Raw genomic sequence first — 21596 nt, 5'->3', positions numbered from 1 at the left:
TTTTCTTCCTTTGCTGATTTTTTTAAAATTTTTATTTATTTATGATAGTCACAGAGAGAGAGAGGCAGAGACACAGGCAGAGGGAGAAGCAGGCTCCATGCACTGGGAGCCCGACGTGGGATTCGATCCTGGGTCTCCAGGATCGCGCCCTGGGCCAAAGGTAGGCGCTAAACCGCTCCGCCACCCAGGGATCCCTCCTTTGCTGATTTTTAATGCTGAAAGCACACTTTATTAGAAGATTATCACTCTGTGAAAGCCTTGGAAACTATATGGTATGAAGTTCTAGCTCTGTAAGATATTTGTTTCCAGCTTGTAGCACGGTATCTGGTAAACAGAAGGTGCTAAATGCACACTGATTGAACCAGGAACTAGAAATAAAATGAAAATATAGAGAGATTAGTTAATCTTTTCTGGATGCTTAACACTCCATTTGAGAGGTTGTTCCAAGTTTGGACCCTTTTTCCAGAAGTGCCAAGCACTCACACTTTTGCAGGTTCCAGAGAATTCCAAAAACTCCACCCATCACTTTCTAAGGATCTATGGGCCCTAAGTGTTTGGTTTTTGTTTTTAAATTGAACTACAGATGACGCACAATGTTACATTAGTTTCTGGTGTCCCCATATAGGGATCGGGCAATTCTGTATGTTATGCTGTATGCTGCTCTCCACAAGTGCAGCTACCCTCTATTATAATACCGCTGACTATAATTTCTATGTTGTATGGGAGTTATTCATTCCGTAACTAGAAGTCTGTACCTCCCCCTCCCCCATTTTTCCCATTCCCCCAACCTTTGACCGTAAAGTACAGATCCCTGAAATTAAGGTGTTTAACTTGCCACCCTGAAGGTGTGAGGTCAAGAGCCTAAGCAAGCTCAGGAAGAGACTGAATTTGCATTCGCCTATACATGCTGGGATTCTGGAACTTCGGTGCTCGGAGGGCACAGGCAGAGATGGAAAGAGGAGCACAGCCTGATTCCATTAATGTTCCGGTCAAAGAACAGTGTAAGCCATTTTAACATTTCTTTTACCTACTTGGCTTCATTCAAGTGCTACAAAAATCCTGGGGTAGCGAAACTTCAGCTTGGAGGAGCTTAAGCGCTCAATCGAAAAGGGACACAGACGGCGGGCGCGCTTCGCCGAAGACCCTGGAAGCTCCGTTGTCAACGAGGGAGGGGATGTAGTTACGCGGGGCAACGGCGGGGAGGAAGGGGTGGGGCCGCGCACGCGCACGCGCACGCGCACCGTCGCCGCGACGCCGACGCCTCTGGGTTTCCTTTCGCAGCCAGCGGTCCCCTCAGTCCAGTACGGTGGCCGACGGGAGCCCTACGCTGGGGATGAATGAAGGTGCTGGGTGCAGGTTGAAACAGCCCCCCTCCGCGTCCCCCTCCCTTCAGAGCGGGTTCTGCCTTTGTGCTTGTGCTGTGTCCCCATGCAGCCTAGCGCGCTGCCGACCCCGTTGGTCCCGGCGTCTGGGTTTGCCGGTGTCTGGGTCGACTCAGGGCACAGCTCGGGGTGGCGAATCGGGGTTTTCGCCTAGGCCCAACCCGGGATCGCGCTCTGGATTTCTACGGCGTCCCACCTCTAGGGCGCGGAATCCTGGTTTGGTCCCGGGAGGTTGGAGGGTGAATCTTAAGGTATGAAGCTTCCGCCTCTCAGGCCTGAGCGCGTTCCGGGTTCCACGTCGGTCACTGGCCTTGCCTCTCTCCGCCAGAGGGACTGGTTGGTTCTCCTCACGCTGCGGGCGAGCCCTGTGAGCACACACGGGGCTTGGCGCCTCTGCTTGCTCAGCCCGCCCCTCCGTTAAAAGGCCAGCTCCGCTTGCTTCAAAACAAAGTAACGTTTCTGCCCACGACTCTGTTAACCCACGATTTTGGCGAGTTTGTGGTTTTTTAGAGGGGATGACTTTGGCTACCCGCTCTCTGCCTTTTTTTTCCCCCCTCCCTTCTGATGATTAGCGAAGACAGAGAAGTGCCCAAGTGGAACTCGTCTTTCTCCCATAGCTAATTGCACCTCCACAGCTGTTTGTTTTTTTTTCCCAAAGGAGCACAGGGACATTAAGATAATGTTACGGCCTCCAGAATGTTGAATCTGGCATTGCATGTGGCAAGTGAGGAGATTTAGCTTCCATTGACTTGTGGAGGGTGAGAAAGAGAAGCCTGACAGTTTTTTTTTTTGTTTTTGTTTTTTTTTTTTGCATTTGTTGGGTAGGCAGAAGAAACTAAAGACGTACAGAAGAGGGGCATTCTTAACAGTACTCCGCACTTTTATTTGCATTGTAGTGCTCAGTTGATTGAGGCTGTGGAGAAAGTCTTGGACTGAGATTTAGCAGATGAGGGTTCAGCCTTGGATTTTGCCACTAGTTAGTTATCACTGTATGCCTGTTACTTAATCTCTCTGGGCTTTATATTTCTCCTTTGCAAAATAAGTACTAGAACAGAAGATCTCTAGGGCTGGAGGAGATATTACTGTATTCTCTTTTCTTTATCATTTTTAAAAATTAATTAATTATTAATATATGTATTTTTCTTTATCATTTTTTAGATGGGAGTAAAAACAGGGAACCTTTGTGCCAGAAACATAGCCAGCATAGGGGCCTATTAAAGATACACCACTTTTCTCAGGGTATTTAAAAAGAGGAGCATTCATACATATAGGAGTTAAACCTACTTTCTTTCTTTCTTTTTTTTTTTTTTAATAGGATCAACAGTGATAATGGCTGAGTGTACAAATCTTCAGTTTGTCAGCCCTTTTGCTTTTGAGGCAATGCAGAAGGTGGATGTTGTTCGGTTGGCATCTCTAAGTGATCCAGAATTAAGACTTCTCCTGCCTTGCTTGGTGCGGATGGCGCTTTGTGCTCCTGCTGACCAGAGCCAAAGCTGGGCTCAGGATAAAAAACTGATCCTTCGTCTTCTCTCTGGAGTGGAAGCTGTCAACTCCATTGTTGCATTGTTGTCTGTGGACTTTCATGCTTTAGAACAGGATGCCAGCAAAGAACAGCAGCTTAGGTAATGTGTTATATAATATGTGGACTGGGATTTACTTAGATATGCCAAAGAAGAGAGAATCAAATATATCTTGGGAACTTTTACGATTTTTTTTTTTTTATTGGATGCACTCTCCCAGAAAAGATTGAGAATCTAAACTTTGGAGAGCATATTACGTAGTTCTTTTCTATGTATAGTTAAAATTCCAGGATCTTTTGAATTCCATATTCTAAAATGTGTAGAGGAGTTTGGCCAGATACACTGTCGTATTCATACTAAACTGATTAGGTCGATTACTCTCAGTGGGAAGTGGGTAGGGTAAGTTCCCCTAGAATAGAATAATTATTGGAATCACTCAGAAGGCTTTTTTTTTTTTTTTTAAGATTTTTATCTATTTATTTGACAGAGAGGACAAGCAGGGAAGCAAGAGGACAAGAGGGAGAGGGAGAAGCAGACTCCCCACTGAGCAGGGAGCCAGATGCAGGACTTTATCCCAGGACACCAGGATCCTGACCTGAGCCAAAGGCAGATGCTTGACGTACTGAGCCACCCAGGCACCCCAAAGCCTTTTTAGCTTACATTGATTTCACAAAATTCTGGACAGTTGTTCAGTTCTTCCCTGCCCATTGCGACTCTAGTAGTGAGCCATTCTTGTTCATTGAAGTGGGTGTTAACTGTTAGTTGAGTCTTTATATATAGGTTGTGAATCCCTGAAATAGGCAAACTAAATAGTGTTTCAAAAATAATACACTCATGAAATGTATGAAAAGAATTCATACATTCGTTTGTAGATTATTTCAACAAAAGATAATTTTATGTTATTTTTATGTCAGTGTTCTTACCATTGTGGTTTTTACACATTTCTGCTTTATTAGGCATAAACTTGGAGGAGGCAGTGGAGAGAGCATCCTGGTATCCCAGCTTCAGCATGGATTGACATTGGAGTTTGAACACAGTGATTCACCTCGTCGATTGCGTCTTGTGCTTAGTGAACTGTTGGCAATAATGAACAAGGTGCATTTATTTTAATCACATCTCAAAATATGCATGATTTGTTGTCTACACATAGTAGAAGCAGAGATTAGCAGACAGGCAGGTTGCAGTCTCTTACATGTATTTCTATTTGTTTTGAAAGTATTTTCCTTAGAAAGGCTTAAAAGAATATTAAATGCCTGCCTGAAAGATTTTCTTTCTCTAATTACTGTTTTCTCTCATTTATACCTAGTCTTCATTTTCTGTTGTAGAGATTTTTTTCTGTATGGATTCCACACAATGGCTTCTTGATATTAGAAGAGTACATAGCTCAAGATTTCTACAAATTACCAAATTTTATATCTTTATAGGATATAATTTCCTTCATAAAATATTATAAAGCACAACTGAAAAATGCATGTGATTCCTTTAGACACTGAATGGGCATTAATTATCTCACATAACGGTGAAGAGGGAATATCAAAGCTGAATTGGTTGAATCATTGAGTAGCCTTATTCACTAGATGACTGAATTGCTCACAATGAAGGCTATTCAACTTCACATGTCAGCAAAACGATAGATTACTGAGTTCATGGACCTCTGGGTAATTATGATTAATTGAAACTCTAAATTTGTGCATGTCAGGGGTCTACTATAAAAAGAATTAAGCTGGATTTTTGTATTAAGATGGCTTATATTATTAAGCCTAGAGTTTCAGAGGCAAAAGTTATTTACTGTTAGAATCTCAAGGTCAGTTAATTTATAATAAATAAAGTTTAGTTTTATAAACTGCGGACCGAACAATTCTAAATTCTGTTTCCAAAGAAAATACTAGTGATGGTTGGGGGACGCAGTCAGTCAGTTTTGGATAGTCTTTAGGATATATTAGAAATCTTTATTTTTAAAAATTAATTTTTAAAATTCCAGTATATATATTACAAATCTTATAAAAAATGTTTTTCTATTACAATTATTTCTTTCTACTCTTTTGTACTATACTGATAGATTTAATTTCAGTCAATATTTTTCTTCTATCTTTTTCTTAATTCCTAGCTTGATTACGCTAGTGAAATAAGTGACTGTTCTCCTTAGGTTTCCAATTTTTCAGTTCAGAACTCTAGCAAATGGGAAGTGTGATAAACTACTGTATGAGATTTTTTAAAAAGTTAGTAGGTACTAATATCGATCTACATTTTTATATTTTGTTTTCCCTACAGTTCATTTGCATTTGAACATAATTTATAGTTATTATACTCCTTCAAGTTTACCATTTCTTGCTTTTTTTTTTTTTTTTTTTTAGCTATAACTTTTGTAGGTGACATTCCTACTTCATTTGTTTGGCTTGTCTTATCTTTAATTCCAGATGTCTCCAAATATTTATATAGAAATACATTATTGACACTCATATTGCTATGTCTGAACAGTAAGTGACTATGATTAAGTTGGCTCAAATATATCAAATAATGCATATTGTGCTGCAGTATATTAATGGCATATTTAGAAACATGGTCTGTAAGCTCAATGAGTAATTATAAAAATAGTAAGGGATTTAGTATATTATCCAAAATTAATAGAGTTCATCATTTCTTTTTTGTTTTTTTGTTTTCTTTTTTAAGGTGTCTGAGTCCAGTGGAGAATTTTTTTTTAAGTCATCTGAGCTATTTGAGAGTCCAGTCTATTTGGAGGAAGCTGCAGATGTACTTTGTATTTTACAAGCAGGTAGTATAATGACTGCTAAGATACATTAGAATACATACTTTCTTGTTCAATGATTCTGTGTAACTTTTTAACTTGGAATATTGTGTTATTTTATATAAATATTTTATGTATCTTATAAAAATGCACTTAACGTGCTAGTAGCAGGACAGTGATTAAGTATTGTATTATTTCCATAGTATGGCATGTTATACAGCCATCACCAAGTGAATTTGAAGGAATTTAATGATTTTTTTTGAAAATGGTCATAACCTGTAAATGGAAAAAGCAAAGGGTAAAATGATAAGTGGAATATAATCCCAATTTTATTTAAAGATAAGATAATACCTGTGGGGGGATTAAAATATTTCAGATTATTAACTTTGAGTGATTGGATCAGAATAGTAGAGGATGCATAAAAATGCAAAGATTTTCATGAAAATCACTTTGACCAGCATTGTCCAGTGTATCAGTGGCAGTATTGCATGTTGTACTTTTTTTTTAAAGATTTTATTTATTTATTTGAGAGCGAGAGAGAGAACATGAGAGAGATAGAAAGAACATGAGCAGGGGGTCAAGGCAGAGGGAGAGGGAAAAGCAGACTCCCCTACTAAGCAGGGAGCCTACCATGGGCTTGATCCCAGGACCCTGAGATCATGACCTGAGCTGAAGGCAGACACTTAACTGACTGAGCCACCCAGGTGCCCTGCATGTTGTACTTTCCCGTGCAGTAGCCACTAGCCATACATGGTTGTAGATTACTTGAAATGTGATTAACAAGACTGAACTATTTTAAATTTTATTTAATTTGAATTAATTTTAATTTATTCACTTATTCAAAAGATTTTATTTATTTAATTGACGGGGGGGGGTCAGTGGGGGGGTGGGGGGGTGGGTGGGGACAGAGAGTGCACCAGCAGAGGGAGCAGCAGAGAGAAAGGGAGAACTGGCCCTTTGCTGACCCTGAGATTATGACCTGAGCTGAAGGCAGATCCTTAACCAACTGAGCCACCCAGGAGCCCTCATTTATTTATTTTTTTAAAAGATTTTATTTTTAAGTTATCTTTGCACCCAGTGTGGGGCCCGAATTTACAACCCTGATATCAAGAGTTGCATGCTCTATCGAGATTAATTTAAATTTAAATAGCTACATGTGGCTGGTGGCTATTCCAACTGGACAGTTCAGCTCTAGACTATGAAAAGAAAGTACCTTAATTGTTTTTTTTTTTTTTTTTTAAGGATTTTATTTATTTATTCATGAGACACACAGAGATACAGAGAGGCAGAGACGCAGGCAGTGGGAGAAGCAGGCTCCATGCAGGGAGCCTGACGTGGGACTCGATCCAGGGTCTCCAGGATCACACCCTGGGCCAAAAAGGTGGCGCTACACTGCTCAGCCACCCAGGCTGTCCCCCTTAATTGCTTTCAAATGACATCTGTGAAATGTCAAAAAATGCTTGTATATAATATAATGAAATATCACTCTTTAGTAGTAACATTGATTTTGTTTTCTTATAGAGCTCCCTTCCCTGCTTCCTATAGTGGATGTAGCTGAAGCTTTGCTACATGTTAGAAATGGTGCTTGGTTCTTATGTCTCTTGGTGGCCAATGTTCCTGATAGTTTTAATGAAGGTAAATATAATTTTAAAACAGGATATTGAAGTGATTTGCTTGGGCAGATGCAGGACCTGCTTTTTTGAGCTAAGAAGAAATATTTATGTACTTTCATTTGAGATTTTTTTTTTTTTAATTTTTATTTATTTATGATAGTCACAGAGAGAGAGAGAGAGGCAGAGACACAGGCAGAGGGAGAACCAGTCTCCATGCACCGGGAGCCCGACGTGGGATTCGATTCCGGGTCTCCAGGATCGCGCCCTGGGCCAAAGGCAGGTGCCAAACTGCTGCGCCACCCAGGGATCCCGAGATTTTTTTTTTTAATTTTTATTTATTTATGATAGTCACACAAACAGAGAGAGAGAGAGAGGCAGAGACATAGGCAGAGGGAGAAGCAGGCTCCATACACCGGGAGCCCGACGTGGGATTCGATCCTGGGTCTCCAGGATCACGCCCTGGGCCAAAGGCAGGCGCTAAACCGCTGCGCCACCCAGGGATCCCTCATTTGAGATTTTATCTTTGGAAAGTTTATTAGTGAGTATTCATTGTAGATATATTGAGTTGAGGAGATTTCAAAATTGTTTTGAGATTACAAATTTCTGTACGGTGAGTGTGCAAAAAAGTAATTTTTTTTGCCATTCATCATCAGTGCTATAATAGGACAGTAAAAAAAACAACAACTACAAGCTATAATCCTGTGCTCATGGAGCAAGGAGAAGAAGACATACATCTGTGAAATAGAGTGCAGGACAAGATATATATAATCAGAAATAGCAGCAATCAAACCCTTTGTGTTTTAGACTTATTGCCGTCAGTTGGCAGAAAAGTCGAAATTGAGAAAAATCAACTGAAATTTTCACCTCTATTTCAAACTACTACTGATTGAAGATTATTGTTTGGGTCTGTGTGATATAAAAAATAAAAACATTTATTGAACAAAGTTGTGAATTGGGAGCTGAAGAGGAAAAAGCACTGGATCTGGTAGTCATGATTTTTAATTTTGTCACTTGCTTTTCGGGTAATCTTCATCAAGATACTATTCTATAAAATGAGGTATTAATAATATTTCCCATACATTTCTTTTTTTTAAATTTTCTTCCCATACTTTTCTAAGAGGCTTACTGAATATCATAACATGTAAAAGTCTTTCTGACAACTGTGCCATTGCTCATTTTCTGTCTCCATGTTCTATCGGTTCCTGAGAGAAGAGTGGTGATGTCTCCAAACAGAATTGTGGCTTTGTCTATTTCTCCTTTCATTTTGTCAGTTTTTACTTCATTAATTTTGAAGCTCTGATTGGGTCCATGTACATTTAGGATTGTTATATCTTATGATGAGTTGAGCTTTTTTCTTTTTCATTATGATATGTCCTCCTTTATACCTGGGTAATATATTTTCTTTTGAAGTCTACTTTATTAGCAGAGCCATAGCAGCTTACAATTAGTCTTTGCATGGTGTGTATCCATGTTTTTGAAAAATCTGTATCTTTCAGTAGGTTTCTTGTAGACAAGTGTAGTTGAATCTTTTTTTTTTTAAATTTACAGTCTCTGCTTTTTTTTTTTTTTTTTTAAGATTTTATTTATTTATTCATGAGAGACACAGAGAGAAGGCAGAGACATAGGCAGAGGGAGAAGCAGGCTCCCCGCAGGGAGCCCGATGTGGGACTCAGTCCCACAACTCTGAGATCATGCCCTGAGCTGAAGGCAGATGTCCAACTGCTGAGCCACCCAAGCGTCTCAACAGTCTCTGCTTTTTTTTTTTTTTAATATTTTATTTATTTATTTATTCTTGAGAGAGAGAGAGAGAGGCAGAGACACAGGCAGAAGCAGGCCCCATGCAGGGAGGCCAATGTGGGACTTGATCCCGGGTCCCTGGGTCACATCCTGGGCCGAAGGGAGGCCCTAAACCGCTGAGCCACCTGGGCTGCCCCAGTATCTGCTTTTTAATTGGAGTGTTTAGACCATTTGCATAGGCCATTTAATGTGATTATTGTCGTTGTTAGATTTAAGTGTATCATCTTACTATTTGTTTTCTATTTGTTTCCTTTTTCCTCTTTTCCTTTTCCTTTCTTCATTTGGATTGAAATTTTTAGGATTCCATTTTATCTCCACTACTGTCATATTAGCTATATGTCTTTGCTTAATTTTTTTCTTTTTTCTTTTTTTTTTAATTTTTATTTATTTATGTATGATAGTCACAGAGAGAGAAAGAGAGAGAGAGAGAGAGAGAGAGGCAGAGACACAGGCAGAGGGAGAAGCAGGCTCCATTCACCGGGAGCCCAATGTGGGATTCGATCCCGGGTCTCCAGGATCGCGCCCTGGGCCAAAGGCAGGCGCTAAACCGCTGCGCCACCCAGGGATCCCTGCTTAATTTTTTTCTTTGCATTTTTTTTTCTTCATTATTGTTGTTGGGTTTAAAGTATGCATCTTTGGGGCACCTGGGTGGTTCAGTCAGTTAAGTGTAAGACTTTTTATTTTTTTATTTATTTTTTATTTTTTAAGTGTAAGCCTTTAAAAAAAAAAGATTATTTGAGAGAGTGAGAGTGCACAAGAGAACGTAAGTGAGTGTGATTTGGGGGAGGAGCAGAGGAAGAGGGACAAGCAGACTTGGAGCTGAGCTTTGAGCCCAGGCAGGGCTTGATTCCACAACGCAGAGATCATGACCTGACCTGAAATCAAGAGCCAGTCACTTGACTTAGCCACCCATTGCCCCAAGCTTCCAGCTCTTGATGTCAGCTCAGGTCTTGATCTCAGGGTTGTGGGTTCAAGCCTTTTGTTAGGTTCCACGCTGGGTGTGGACCCTACTTAAGAAAAAATAAATGAGCTCGGGGGTGCCTGGGTGGCTCAGTCGTTGAGTATCTGCTTTCAGCTCAGATTGTGATCCTGGGGTCCTGGGATCAAGTTCAGCATCAGACTCCTTGCAGGGAGCCTGCTTCTCCCTCTGCCTGTGTCTCTGCCTCTTTCTCTGTGTTTGCCATGAATAAATAAATAAAATCTTAAATAAAAAAGTAAAAATAAATAAAAAAAATAAAGTATGCATCTTTAGATTATGACAGTCTACTTTTAATGATTTTTTTTTTAAGATTTTATTTATTTATTCATAGACACAGAGAGAGAGGCAGAGACACAGGCAGAAGGAGAGGGAGAAGCAGGCTCCATGCAGGGAGCCCGACGTGGGACTCGATCCTAGGTCTCCAGGATCACACCCCAGGCTGCAGGCGGCGCCAAACCGCTGCGCCACCGGGGCTGCCCTACTTTTAATGATTTTATATCTCTTCACATATAATATAATATACTTATATTTCCCCCTCCTGTCATTTGTGCTACTCTTGTCACAGATTTTACTTCAACACGTGTTATAAGACTCACAATACGTTGTTACTACTTTTGCTTTTACCATTAATTTTATTTTAGAGCAAGAGCATGGGGGTGGGAGAGGGAGAATCCTAAAGTGGCTCCATGCTCAATGAGGAGCCCGATCTGGGCTTGATCTCAGACTCGATCATGACCTGAGCTGAAATCAGGTCTGACACTTCACAGACTGAGCGTCCCAGGTGCCCCACTTCATTCCTTTTTGTAGCTCCACATTTCCCCTTTAGCTTCAAGAACTAACTTACTTACTTTCTTTCTTTCTTTCTTTCTTTCTTTCTTTCTTTCTTTCTTTCTTTCTTTCTTTCTTCCTTCCTTCCTTCCTTCCTTCCTTCCTTCCTTCCTTCCTTCCTTCCTTCCTTCCTTCCTCTCTCTCTCTCTCTTTCTTTCTTTTTCTTTTTCCTTCCTCCCTCCCTCCCTCCCTCCCTCCCTCCCTCCCTCCCTCCCTCCCTCCCTTCCTTCCTTCCTTCCTTCCTTCCTTCTTTAGTGAATGATGGCCCCTCATCCTATGGAAGGATGAGCTCAATCTTTTAAAAAATTTTTTTAAGATTTTACTTATTCATGAGAGACACAGAGAGGCAGATACACTGGCAGAGGGAGAAGCAGGCTCCCCAAGGGGAGCCCAGTGCAGGACTCGATCTCAGGACCCTAGGATCATAACCCAAGCCAAAGGCAGACCACTGAACCACCCAGGCATTCCCTTTTTTAAAAATTAAAAAAAAAAAAAACATATTTAAACATTTTTTGTTATAATTTTAAAAATTTATTTATTTGAGAGAGAGAGCGTGCACGAGAGAGAGAGCATGAGTGGAGTGAGGAGCAGAGAGAGAAACAGACTCCTCACAGAAGAGGGTACCTGTTGTGGGGCTTGGTCCCAGGATTCAGGATCATGACCTGAGCCGAAGGCAGACGCTTAACCTTCTGAGCCACCCAAGCATCCCTTGAAGAACTTTCTTTAACATGTCTTACAGTTTAGGTTTACTGGCAACACACTTTTCCAGCTTTTTAAATTTATCTTATTTATCTTTATTTTTTAAAAGATTTTATTTTTAGGGGATCCTTGGGTGGCTCAGTGGTTTAGTGTCTGCCTTCGGCCCAGGGTATGATCCTAGAGACCCGGGATTGAGTCCCACATCCGGCTCCCTGCATGGAGCCTGCTTCTCCCTCTGCCTGTGTCTCTGTTTCTCTTTCTCTCTCTGTCTCTCATGAATAAATACATAAAATCTTAAAAAAAAATTATTTTTAAGTAATCTCTACCCACAATGTGGGGCTTGAACTTAACCTGGAAATCAGGGGTCACATGCTCTACAGACTGAGTAAGGTGCCCCTTTCCAGCTTTTTTTTAATTTGAAAAAACAAAACAAAACCCTGATTTTCTCTTCATTCTTGAAAGATACTTTTCACTGGGTATAAAGTTTTAGGTTACCATTTTCTTTTAGCTCTTTGAAGATGTCATTCTGTTGTCTGTGGTAATTTTGGTTTCTGTTCCTCTGTATATAATGTTTTTTAATTTTTTTCCTCTCTGGCTACTTTATTTTTTCTTTCTGGCTACTTTTAAGATTTTCTCTTTTCCAGGGTCTTGATATGATTTTGTTTGTGTTTATCCTGCTTGAGTTTCTGTGTTTATAGTTTTCATCAAAGTTGAAAAAATTTCTTCACATATATTTTTGTCTTCCATTTTCTTTTTCTTTCTGAGTACCTTAATTATATTTGACTATGTGATATTATTGCTCTACAGGTCACTGATCATCTTTTAAGTCTCTTTTCACTCTTTTTTAAAATTTTGACCAGCGTTCTGTTACTGTGTTTTCAAATTCTCTAATTGCTTTCTTCTGTAATGTCTATTCCACATTAATTCAAAGGCTGAGGAAATTGTTGCTAACATCTTACTTGAAAGCTTAAAGTAATAGTGGCTGTTAAATGTTCAGTTTGCAGGGGCCTGATAAAAAATGGAGAACGACAAGATGAAGAAAGTCTTGGAGGAAGGCGCAGGACAGATGCCCTACGCTTCTTATGTAAAATGAATCCTTCTCAGGCCCTCAAAGTTCGAGGGATGGTGGTAGGACATCTTATTATTTTTATGAGACAAAAGCCTTTGTATTATCAAGAACTTTCCCAGGATGATTTTAGAATTTTGTAGAGATTTGGAATTATAATTATATTCGATGTATTAGTACCTTCTTCTCTGGGTTTTTATGTTTTGGGATATGTCTTTTTCTAAACTTTAGAAACTTTAAAACATCTAAACTCTGAAGTGGCAATAACCCTTTTCCTTATGATACTGAGTTCAGTTTGTTTTCTTTGCTGTGTTAGGTGGAAGAATGTCACTTGCCAGGCCTTGGAGTGGCTTTGACATTGGATCATACTAAAAATGAAGCTAGTGAAGATGGAGTGAGTGACTTGGTTTGTTTTGTTAGTGGTTTGCTTCTTGGAACAAACGCGAAAGTCCGGACTTGGTTTGGAACTTTTATCCGAAATGGACAGCAGGTAAGGAATTAAAAATCTTATAGGTTAAGAATCAGGATATTTTGGCAACTAGTAAAAGACGAAGAAACACTTTTAGAATGATGTCATTAGACCAGTGGTTCTCACACTTGTAGTCTCAGGAACTCCTGACATTTTAAATTATGGAGAGTACCCAATAACTTTCGTTTATGTACTTTTATCTGTTGCTATTTACCATATTAGAAATGAAAACTGAAAACTTTGAAATATTTACTTAATTTAGTTAAAAATAATAATAACCATATTAAATGTGAACACATTTTTAATGAAAAATAACCAAGTTTTCCAAAAATTTAGTGAGAAGAGTGGTACTGTTCTACAGTTTTACAAATCTCTTTAATGTCTGGCTTAATAGAACCTTTGGAAAACGACATTGTACACTTGTGAGAAAAGAGTAGAAATGGTCAGTAATGTTCAATGAAGTGTTTTTGACCTTTGGACCCTTTGAAAGAGTTTTGGGAATCTCTAGGGTTTTGGGTTAGACTCCTGAGAACTGCTGTAGTAGGTCATCAAAATATGTTATTATAGTCTGTAATTTTAGTATATATATAGTGGTAAAATATAGATGACATGAAATTTACTGTTTTAATCCTTTTTTTAGTGTCTAGTTCAGTGGCATTCATAATATTTTGCAACCATCACTATTCACTTTCAGAACTTTTTTCATCATTTCAAACAGAAACTCTATACCCATTAAACAATAACTCCCATTCCTCCTTCCTTCCAGCCCCCGGTAGCTTCTTTCTGCTTTCTGTCTCTATGAATTTGAATGTTGTAGGTACCTCATGTAAGTGGAATCACATAGTATTTCTCTTTTTGAGTTTGGCGTGTTTTACTTAGCATAATGTTTTCAAAATCCATGCACCTTGTAGCATATATCAGGATTTCTTTTTCAATGTTGAATAATAGTCTACTCTATGTATATACCACATTATATTTGTTCATTCATCCATTGATGAATATTATATTTTGGAACAGTGTTTAAGTTGCAAAATACTTTACTTTTTCAAAAAATATTTCCTGATAACTCTGTGACTAGAGCTCCAATGAAGGACCCTATGCAGACTGATTTTTATCTTGTTGAAGTGAATTAGAGTAGCATGGGTACTGCCTAGTCCTTCAGGCGATTTTGTATGCTGCTGGCTCCTCATATATTCTGTATCCAAATTCTGCTTATTTCTGGCCCATTTGAGAACTAATTTTAAACTTTGCTTTCTAAGGGTGTTAACATTTATTATATACCTTCTATATGTTTGGCACTGTGTGAGGCACTTTGGTATGCTCATCTTGTTTGTAATTATCCTCTGTGGGCAGTACATTTCTCTTCTTTGAGCCTAATGCTATTAAAGCAGGTTTATCATATTTTACTTAGAAACATCCTAAAAATAACTAACATTTGCCTAATTCTTTACAGTTTAGAACTGCTTTCTTTCTTTCTTTTTTTTTATGATTTTATTTATATGAGACACAGAGAGAGAGAGGCAGAGACACAGGCAGAGGGAGAAGCAGGCTCCCTGCAGGGAGCCCAATGCAGGACTTGATCTGCCTTGGGCCAAAGGCAGACACTCAACTGCTGAGTCACCCAGGTGTTCTTAGAACTGCTTTCATATGTATTATCTTTGTTCATTCATCTATTTAACAGATATTAAATGCTTGCTATATGTCAGGCACAGGGGTAGGCTCTGCCAAGTAATAGATGACTAAGACGCTATCCCTTCCTGAAGCACTATGAGGGTGATAGACTTATAAACTCCTAATTATAATAGCTTCCAGAATTATATATTATTAATAAAATAATTGCTTCCTTGTCATTAAAGAAATTGGGGTTCAGAGAGGTAAGTGTACATAATCAATGGCAAAGCTATTGTTTAAACCCAAGATATTCTATCTCCAATATCTGAGTAATTTGTGCTATGTCACAGATAACTCCATTAGTTATTATGTACTTGAAAGTACCATTTAAATGATATTTTACAACTTGAATTATCATTAATTTAGTACTTTCTGTACAGCCAATCCAGTTTTTAAGGTGAGTAGAGTATTCCTCAGAGGGGTCAGTGAATTTTGATTTTGCTCATTGGAGTTGCAGTGATGACAGCCTTTTCAAATGGGATCAATTTCAAATGTTTAACAGAGGAGTTTGATTTGAACATTCTTTTGACTTAATAAGTACTCTATGCTTTCTTCCATTCCTTCTGTGGTCCATATTTTTTACAGAGAAAAAGAGAGACCAGTAGTTCTGTCCTTTGGCAAATGAGAAGGCAGCTTCTTCTGGAGTTGATGGGCATTCTTCCCACAGTAAGAAGTACTCGCATTGTGGAAGAAGCTGATGTGGAGATGGAGCCCAATGTGTCTGTGTATTCGGGGCTGAAAGAAGAGCATGTTGTGAAAGCCAGTGCACTCTTACGTCTGTACTGTGCTTTGATGGGGATCGCTGGACTCAAGTATTCAATAATTTGATATTTTACCTTTTTTATCATTTTACTTTCTTGTTTCTAATCCCAAGAAAGTGAGCCAAAGGCCTCTTATTCTGAGGATTTGGGTTTTCTACTAGGTTTAGGTAGTGGGCTGGCCTATATCAAGAATGAAGTCCTAAGGCAAAAACATTCCTGGGTTGGATGTATCCATCTATTTTTGCCAGATTGTAAATATAATTATGTGTATATGGGAGGAGCCAGAGCAGTTAAAGAAAACCTGTGACTTTACCGCAGCTTGAGAAGACTCTAGTGAATGATGTGTGAGTGATACTTTACCTAGCCCTCACAGCTAGTTCAAGTAAATCTCTCCTGTTTCCTTTTGCAACTGAGATCACAGATTATTTAAAATTGCTATGTTGTAATTATTAAGCATAAGGTTTCTTGTTCAGTCACTGCACTACATCCTTTTGAATGATGTCCTCAACTGTTATACATACAGTCCTCACTTTGCATGTCTCTGATAAGTATGAATTTTACTAACCACGACTTTAGTGTTGGCTAAGTTAAATAAGACCACTCTCTCAACAACTAATGTATCAGTTACCATGATACATTAGTCAAATGACTGTATAAGGTACAAACTTTGCCAGAGCTCTTCCAACCAGTAGTCACTATGTAAATAACATGCACATCATGATCAGTGACTAATCCTATCATTTCTTTAAAGTTGTTGGTGACTCTTTACTGCCCATCTATTAGTTGGTGAACAAACAGGAAAGTGTGTAGTTATGTGGTAGCCTTGTCTCAGTGATAAACCCATATGTCATTTGACAAACATAATTGAAAGAAGGAATTGGCCACGAGAAATGAATGTGTAGCAAAGAAAAAAATGTGGTAATACTGGAAGTGGCATTTGAACCAATCATAAATGGAACAGCTGATCATGAAAATGTTGACACTGCTGCCATTTGAGAAACCCTAGATATGTAGCTGATGAACGTAGTGAAGGTGCCCTTGTCAACATGAATGAAGAAAGTCATTGTGGAAAAAAAACGAAGTCCCAGAGTACATGATGCTGACAAAAATCTCCACATTAAAGGAATCTCAGATCCAAACTTAGATATGATGGTTCATCAAGGCTTAAGAAAGAGATTCACTCCACTTTATAAGATATAAAGGAGAAGAAGGCAAGGGCTTTTCAAACTATTTCTTGCAAAATTTTTTTACAAAGAAAATAGTTGAATTCCCAATGTTTGTAATATTTTCAGTTATATAAATATTTGCTATTTTTTTCACTTATGCATTATGACTGACAAAGTTTTTAATGTTCTGACAGATTTTTAAGGTCACAAACAGTTAACTTTCCCCATTGATGATTATTATGATCCTGATGCAGAGTTTTGGCTTGCATGGTTATTTTTATGGTCCCACACTACTGTGCCAAGTGAGGATTGCTTGTGTTTGTGTTTGAGAAAAAGCACTGGTTGTAAGCTCCGCAATTTTGCTTTTAATGACTTAAGATTTTAAAGATTTTATAAATAGAAAGGTATCATCAGAAAGCTCAGAATTTATTTCAGAAAAATTAAACTCTTGAGATGTCCTTTTTTCTTCCTTCTTCTCTCAACTTAAGAAAAATAAAGCCTAATAATATATCCGTTTTTTTAGACCAACTGAGGAAGAAGCTGAGCAGTTGCTGCAGTTGATGACAAGTCGTCCTCCTGCTACCCCAGCTGGGGTTCGCTTTGTTTCACTCTCCTTTTGTATGCTGCTGGCCTTTTCTACACTTGTCAGGTACCTTACTACATAGATTGTGCTGTTTTCCGAAGGTCTGCTTTTGTTTATTTATTAAAATGCTTGTATAGCATTAATTGGGAGCTTACTAAAAAAATGGTCTAGGTATGGACAGTGGTATTATCTTTTTTTTTTTTTTTTTAAATTTTAATTTATTTATGATAGTCACAGAGAGAGAGAGAGAGAGGCAGAGACACAGGCAGAGGGAGAAGCAGGCTCCATGCACCGGGAGCCCGATGTGGGATTCGATCCCGGGTCTCCAGGATCACGCCCTGGGCCAAAGGCAGGCCCAAACCGCTGCGCCACCCAGGGATCCCGGTATTATCTTTTAGTAAATTGTGTCAGTAGCATCTACTGTATGGCAGTCCCTATTCCCTTCCTTCCTATTTCCCTTTCCCTCAAGGCAACTTCTTTCAACTTCTTTAATTTCTTATAGCTGATTCTTTTGTTTTTTACTTCCACATCTTTAAATAACGTTTGTGTTTGCTATATTTTTGATTTTTTAATTTTAGGAGTAATTGATTTCCTACATGAAAGGTGAGGAATTAGTTCTCTTTTTTCTCTTCCCTCTCCCAGCATATCTACATATCCTTCCCATCTTCCCATTCTCCCAGAACAGTTATATTGCAATTTTGCTTTGACAAATATGTAGTTGTTCATATTATATTATTGGAGGCTCAGCCATATATAGTAGATGATAACTTTTCTTCTGCAAAACTTGTTTTTTACTTTAATAATTATCTGGCATTTTGTTATTTTTCATTGGCTCTTTGTTCTGTGCACTTAACATTAATGCAACCTCAAACTCTGCCATTCTGAACCTACTCTCAAGATGTTCATACTTCTTATTTTCTTATTCTGTCAGTTTCATTGTCTTGAGGAAGTCTCTTCCTACTCTCTGAACTCATTACCTCTGTAATGAGTTTTTCAGCTCTCATCCTGAAATTGCTCTTCACGCTTGTTTTTAGGACTTGCTTCATATCTCCTTTGTTGGATCTCCTGCTTGCTACATCTTATATCTTATTTTTTCTTTTTTTTTTTTTTTAAGATTTTATTTTTTAATAAGTACACCCAGTGTGGGGCTTGAACCTACGATCCCAAGATCAAGAGTTGCATGCTCTACTGATTGAGCCAACCAGGCACCCAACATAGTTTTTTTTTTTTTTAATTGCTTTCTCATTTTGCTTCTTTAGTTTGAGTATGTGGGAGATCAGTTATTTTCAGACCGGGTATTTCTGAAAATGTCTTTATTCTACTTTGACACTTGATTGATAGTTTCATAGGGTTTATCATTTAAAGTTGGAAATAATATCATTTGAGAATTTTGAAAGTCTTGCTGCATTGTCTTCTTACTTGTAGTGTTGCTATTGAGAAGTCTGATGACATTCTGATTTTTGTTTTTTTGTGTAGCCTAGTTTTTTAAAACTATGGAGACAGGTAGGATTAGCTTTTTGTCCCTAGGATTTTGAAAATTTTGGATGATATGCCTGTTTTTATCTATTATCCTAGGTATTCAGTAAACCATTTTAACCTGGGAACTCATCATGTCCTTCAGCTCTAGGAAATTTTCTTAAACTAATATGTTGGTAATGTTCCGCATAGGACTTTTTCCTGTCCAAAACCTTCTTTTATTTGGATATTGGACTTCCTAAAATGATTATCTTATTTTCTTATCCTTTCCTGTTTTCTATATATTTGTCTTATTCTACTTTAAAAAAAAAAAAAACAAAACAGCCTAGTTGAGAGACTATTTACATACCATAAAACCATAAAACTTGCCCATTTTAAAGTGCATAATACAATAGTTTTAAGTATATTTACAAAGTTGTACAACCATTACCACAATTTAATTTTAGAACATTTTATCACTCTGAAAAGATACTGCTCATTGTATCTTCAAGCATTTGTTTTCAGCTTCCAATTCTCTGTCATTTTTGACATCTAAGAGCTCTTTTTTGTTTTCTGGATATTTCTTCCGTACGGTAGCTGTTGCTTCATAGTGGCATGATTTCTCTGAAATTAATCATAATGATTTTTTTTTAAGATTTTATTTATTTATTCATGAGAGACATAGAGAGAGGCAGAGAGAGAGGCAACAGGGACAGGGGAAGCAGGCTCCATATGAGGAGCCTGATATGGGACTTGATCCCGGAACTTCAGGATCACGCCCTGAGCCAAAAGCAGATGCTCAACCACTGAGCCACCTAGGCATCCCAATCATAATGATTGAAGAGGTTTTGTTAGTACTGTTGGTTTTCTCTAAGGTTTTTTTTTACTTTTTTTTTTGGTCTCTATTTTTTAAGTCAGAAACTTTTCTCAGGGTTTTGATCATTCTTAATTGTTTATATTTAAGAGTAGGAGGGGTGCCTGGGTGGCTCAGTCAGTTTAATGTCCAGCTCTTGATTTCAGCTGAGGTCATGATCTCAGGATCATGAGATCAAGCTCCACATTAGGTTCTGTGCTCAGTGGGGAGTCTGCTTTAGATTCTTTTCCTCTGCCCTTCCTCCCCCCTTCTCTCTCAAATAAATAAATCTTTTTTTAAAAAAAGAGTAAGAAACTAACAAGCAGATTGAAGCTTTTAATGCCTAGGTGGCTCTTTGGGAAGCTCTTGGGTTTACCAGATTCTTAGAGGAGACTCTTGCCTTACGTGGAGGATAAAGACCTGATAAGAAAACCCATAAGCAAAATTTAAAAAGTAGGGGTTAAAGGTTAGGAGATCTAAACCTGTAGTATAATTATTCACATAATTCTACTTTTAGAATGGTGTCCCAGATAGCCCTGGTTGTTCCTCAGTTCAGAGACTCCCTCTTTCACCATGTCCAGAACACAAATCTCCAGTCTTCTCTCTGCTGGGGCATGGGGAACCATCTACTTGTGTAGAATGGAGGAGGTGATTTGGAGGTCTACTACTTATATAGACTGCTGACCTTTTAAACTTAATTTGTCTTCAGTCTTCATCCCACAACTGCCTGGAGCTCTCAGTTCCTGAGGTCTTTAGCGATTCTGTGGTATTAAGTGGATTGGCTTTTCCCTCCTGCCAGTGTAGTATTCTGCTTTCTTGGATCTACTAAATTATTTACCACTCTTCTATATGTGTTGTCAATTCCAGCATTTTGTGTTGTCCCTCAGCATCATCTTATGCATTTATGCCTTTTAGGAAAATCCTTTTAATGTAGTTTGGAGTTTCAGGAGCGTGTGAAATCAGGTAATAAAATGAAGTGCTTTCTTTTCTCTTTACCTAAAGTAATTGCTAAATATTATCTCTAATCTTCATCACTTCTGGAAGGTGGGTATTTCTATCTGTATTTTTCAATAGGAGAGCTAAAGTTTTTTTTTTTTTTTTTTTTTTAAGACACATTTATTCAGTGTCATGATCAGACTATTACATTTAGCAATCAACAGCATGGGTGCAAAAAAAAAATCTACATTAAAACCCTTTGTTGGAATGCTTTACACTTTCCACAGAACAGAAACTAAAATAACCTGTTATACAATTAGTCACAAATACAGTCCTCGAGTTTTTTTGCCCATACACGACTATTGTCTAAAACATGTCTTCTGGGATCCCTGGGTGGCGCAGCGGTTTGGCACCTGCCTTTGGCCCAGGGCACGATCCTGGAGACCCAGGATCGAATCCCACGTCGGGCTCCCGGTGCATGGAGCCTGGTTCTCCCTCTGCCTGTGTCTCTGCCTCTCTCTCTCTCTCTCTCTCTGTGTGACTGTCATAAATTAAAAAAAAAAAACAAAAACAAAAACAAAAAAACATGTCTTCTTTGTAGCAGCTAGGCCCTGCCACCACTGTGCTTGGCTGAGTTCACAAATCTGTTGTAACCTGTAGCTTCCCTGTCACTTCTCTGGCTCTCCTCTCCTGCTAAACTTTGTTTCCTGGCAGTAATTAAAACCTTCTGCCACTGCCATAGCTGCTGCTGCTGCTGCTGGAACTGCCATAGCCACCTTGGTTTTGTGGTTTGGCAAAGTATTGGCCTCCACCACCATAGGGGCCAGAGCTTCTGCCTCCAAAATTTCCTCCTTTCATGGGTCCAAAATTTGAGGATTGATTGTTGTAATTGCCAAAATCGTTATAGCTTCCACCACCTCCAAAGTTGCTTCCACTACCACTGCCATAGCCGCCTCCGCCTCCTCCGTTTTTATAGCTGTCATAACTGCCACTCCCACTATAGCCACTGCCCTGGTTTCCATAACCCTGTCCACCACTTCCATAGCTTCTGCTTCCTCCAGAGTAACCAGGG

At 38.8% G+C, this 21596-nt stretch overlaps 1 protein-coding gene and 1 long non-coding RNA gene across 6 annotated transcripts in view; one reads left to right on the top strand and one right to left on the bottom strand.

The window, feature by feature from the left end:
* Nucleotides 1–1998, bottom strand: LOC140606402 (uncharacterized). Its single transcript, XR_012008720.1, has 3 exons — nucleotides 1579–1998; nucleotides 1032–1327; nucleotides 1–368 (listed from the first exon to the last, which is right to left on the bottom strand). It is a non-coding gene; the product is annotated as an uncharacterized lncRNA (long non-coding RNA).
* The window catches only part of INTS2 (integrator complex subunit 2), a 52502-nt gene continuing 32148 nt past the window's right edge, over nucleotides 1243–21596 (top strand). For 2 of the 5 annotated variants that reach the window (XM_072779711.1, XM_072779706.1), the window contains exons 1-9: nucleotides 1248–1356; nucleotides 2698–3004; nucleotides 3859–3997; nucleotides 5573–5675; nucleotides 7170–7283; nucleotides 12562–12692; nucleotides 12947–13120; nucleotides 15356–15582; nucleotides 17221–17346. In XM_072779711.1, coding sequence (XP_072635812.1) covers nucleotides 1338–1356; nucleotides 2698–3004; nucleotides 3859–3997; nucleotides 5573–5675; nucleotides 7170–7283; nucleotides 12562–12692; nucleotides 12947–13120; nucleotides 15356–15582; nucleotides 17221–17346 — 1340 coding nt within the window. In that variant the 5' untranslated portion in view covers nucleotides 1248–1337. The other 3 variants (XM_072779707.1, XM_072779709.1, XM_072779708.1) reach the window with 3 other exon arrangements.

The sequence above is a fragment of the Canis lupus genome, chromosome 16 (genome assembly GCF_048164855.1).
Source record: "Canis lupus baileyi chromosome 16, mCanLup2.hap1, whole genome shotgun sequence".
Taxonomy (NCBI): domain Eukaryota; kingdom Metazoa; phylum Chordata; class Mammalia; order Carnivora; family Canidae; genus Canis; species Canis lupus.
The sequence above is the reverse complement of the archived record's forward strand: the minus strand, read 5'-3'. Positions and strand labels throughout refer to the sequence as shown.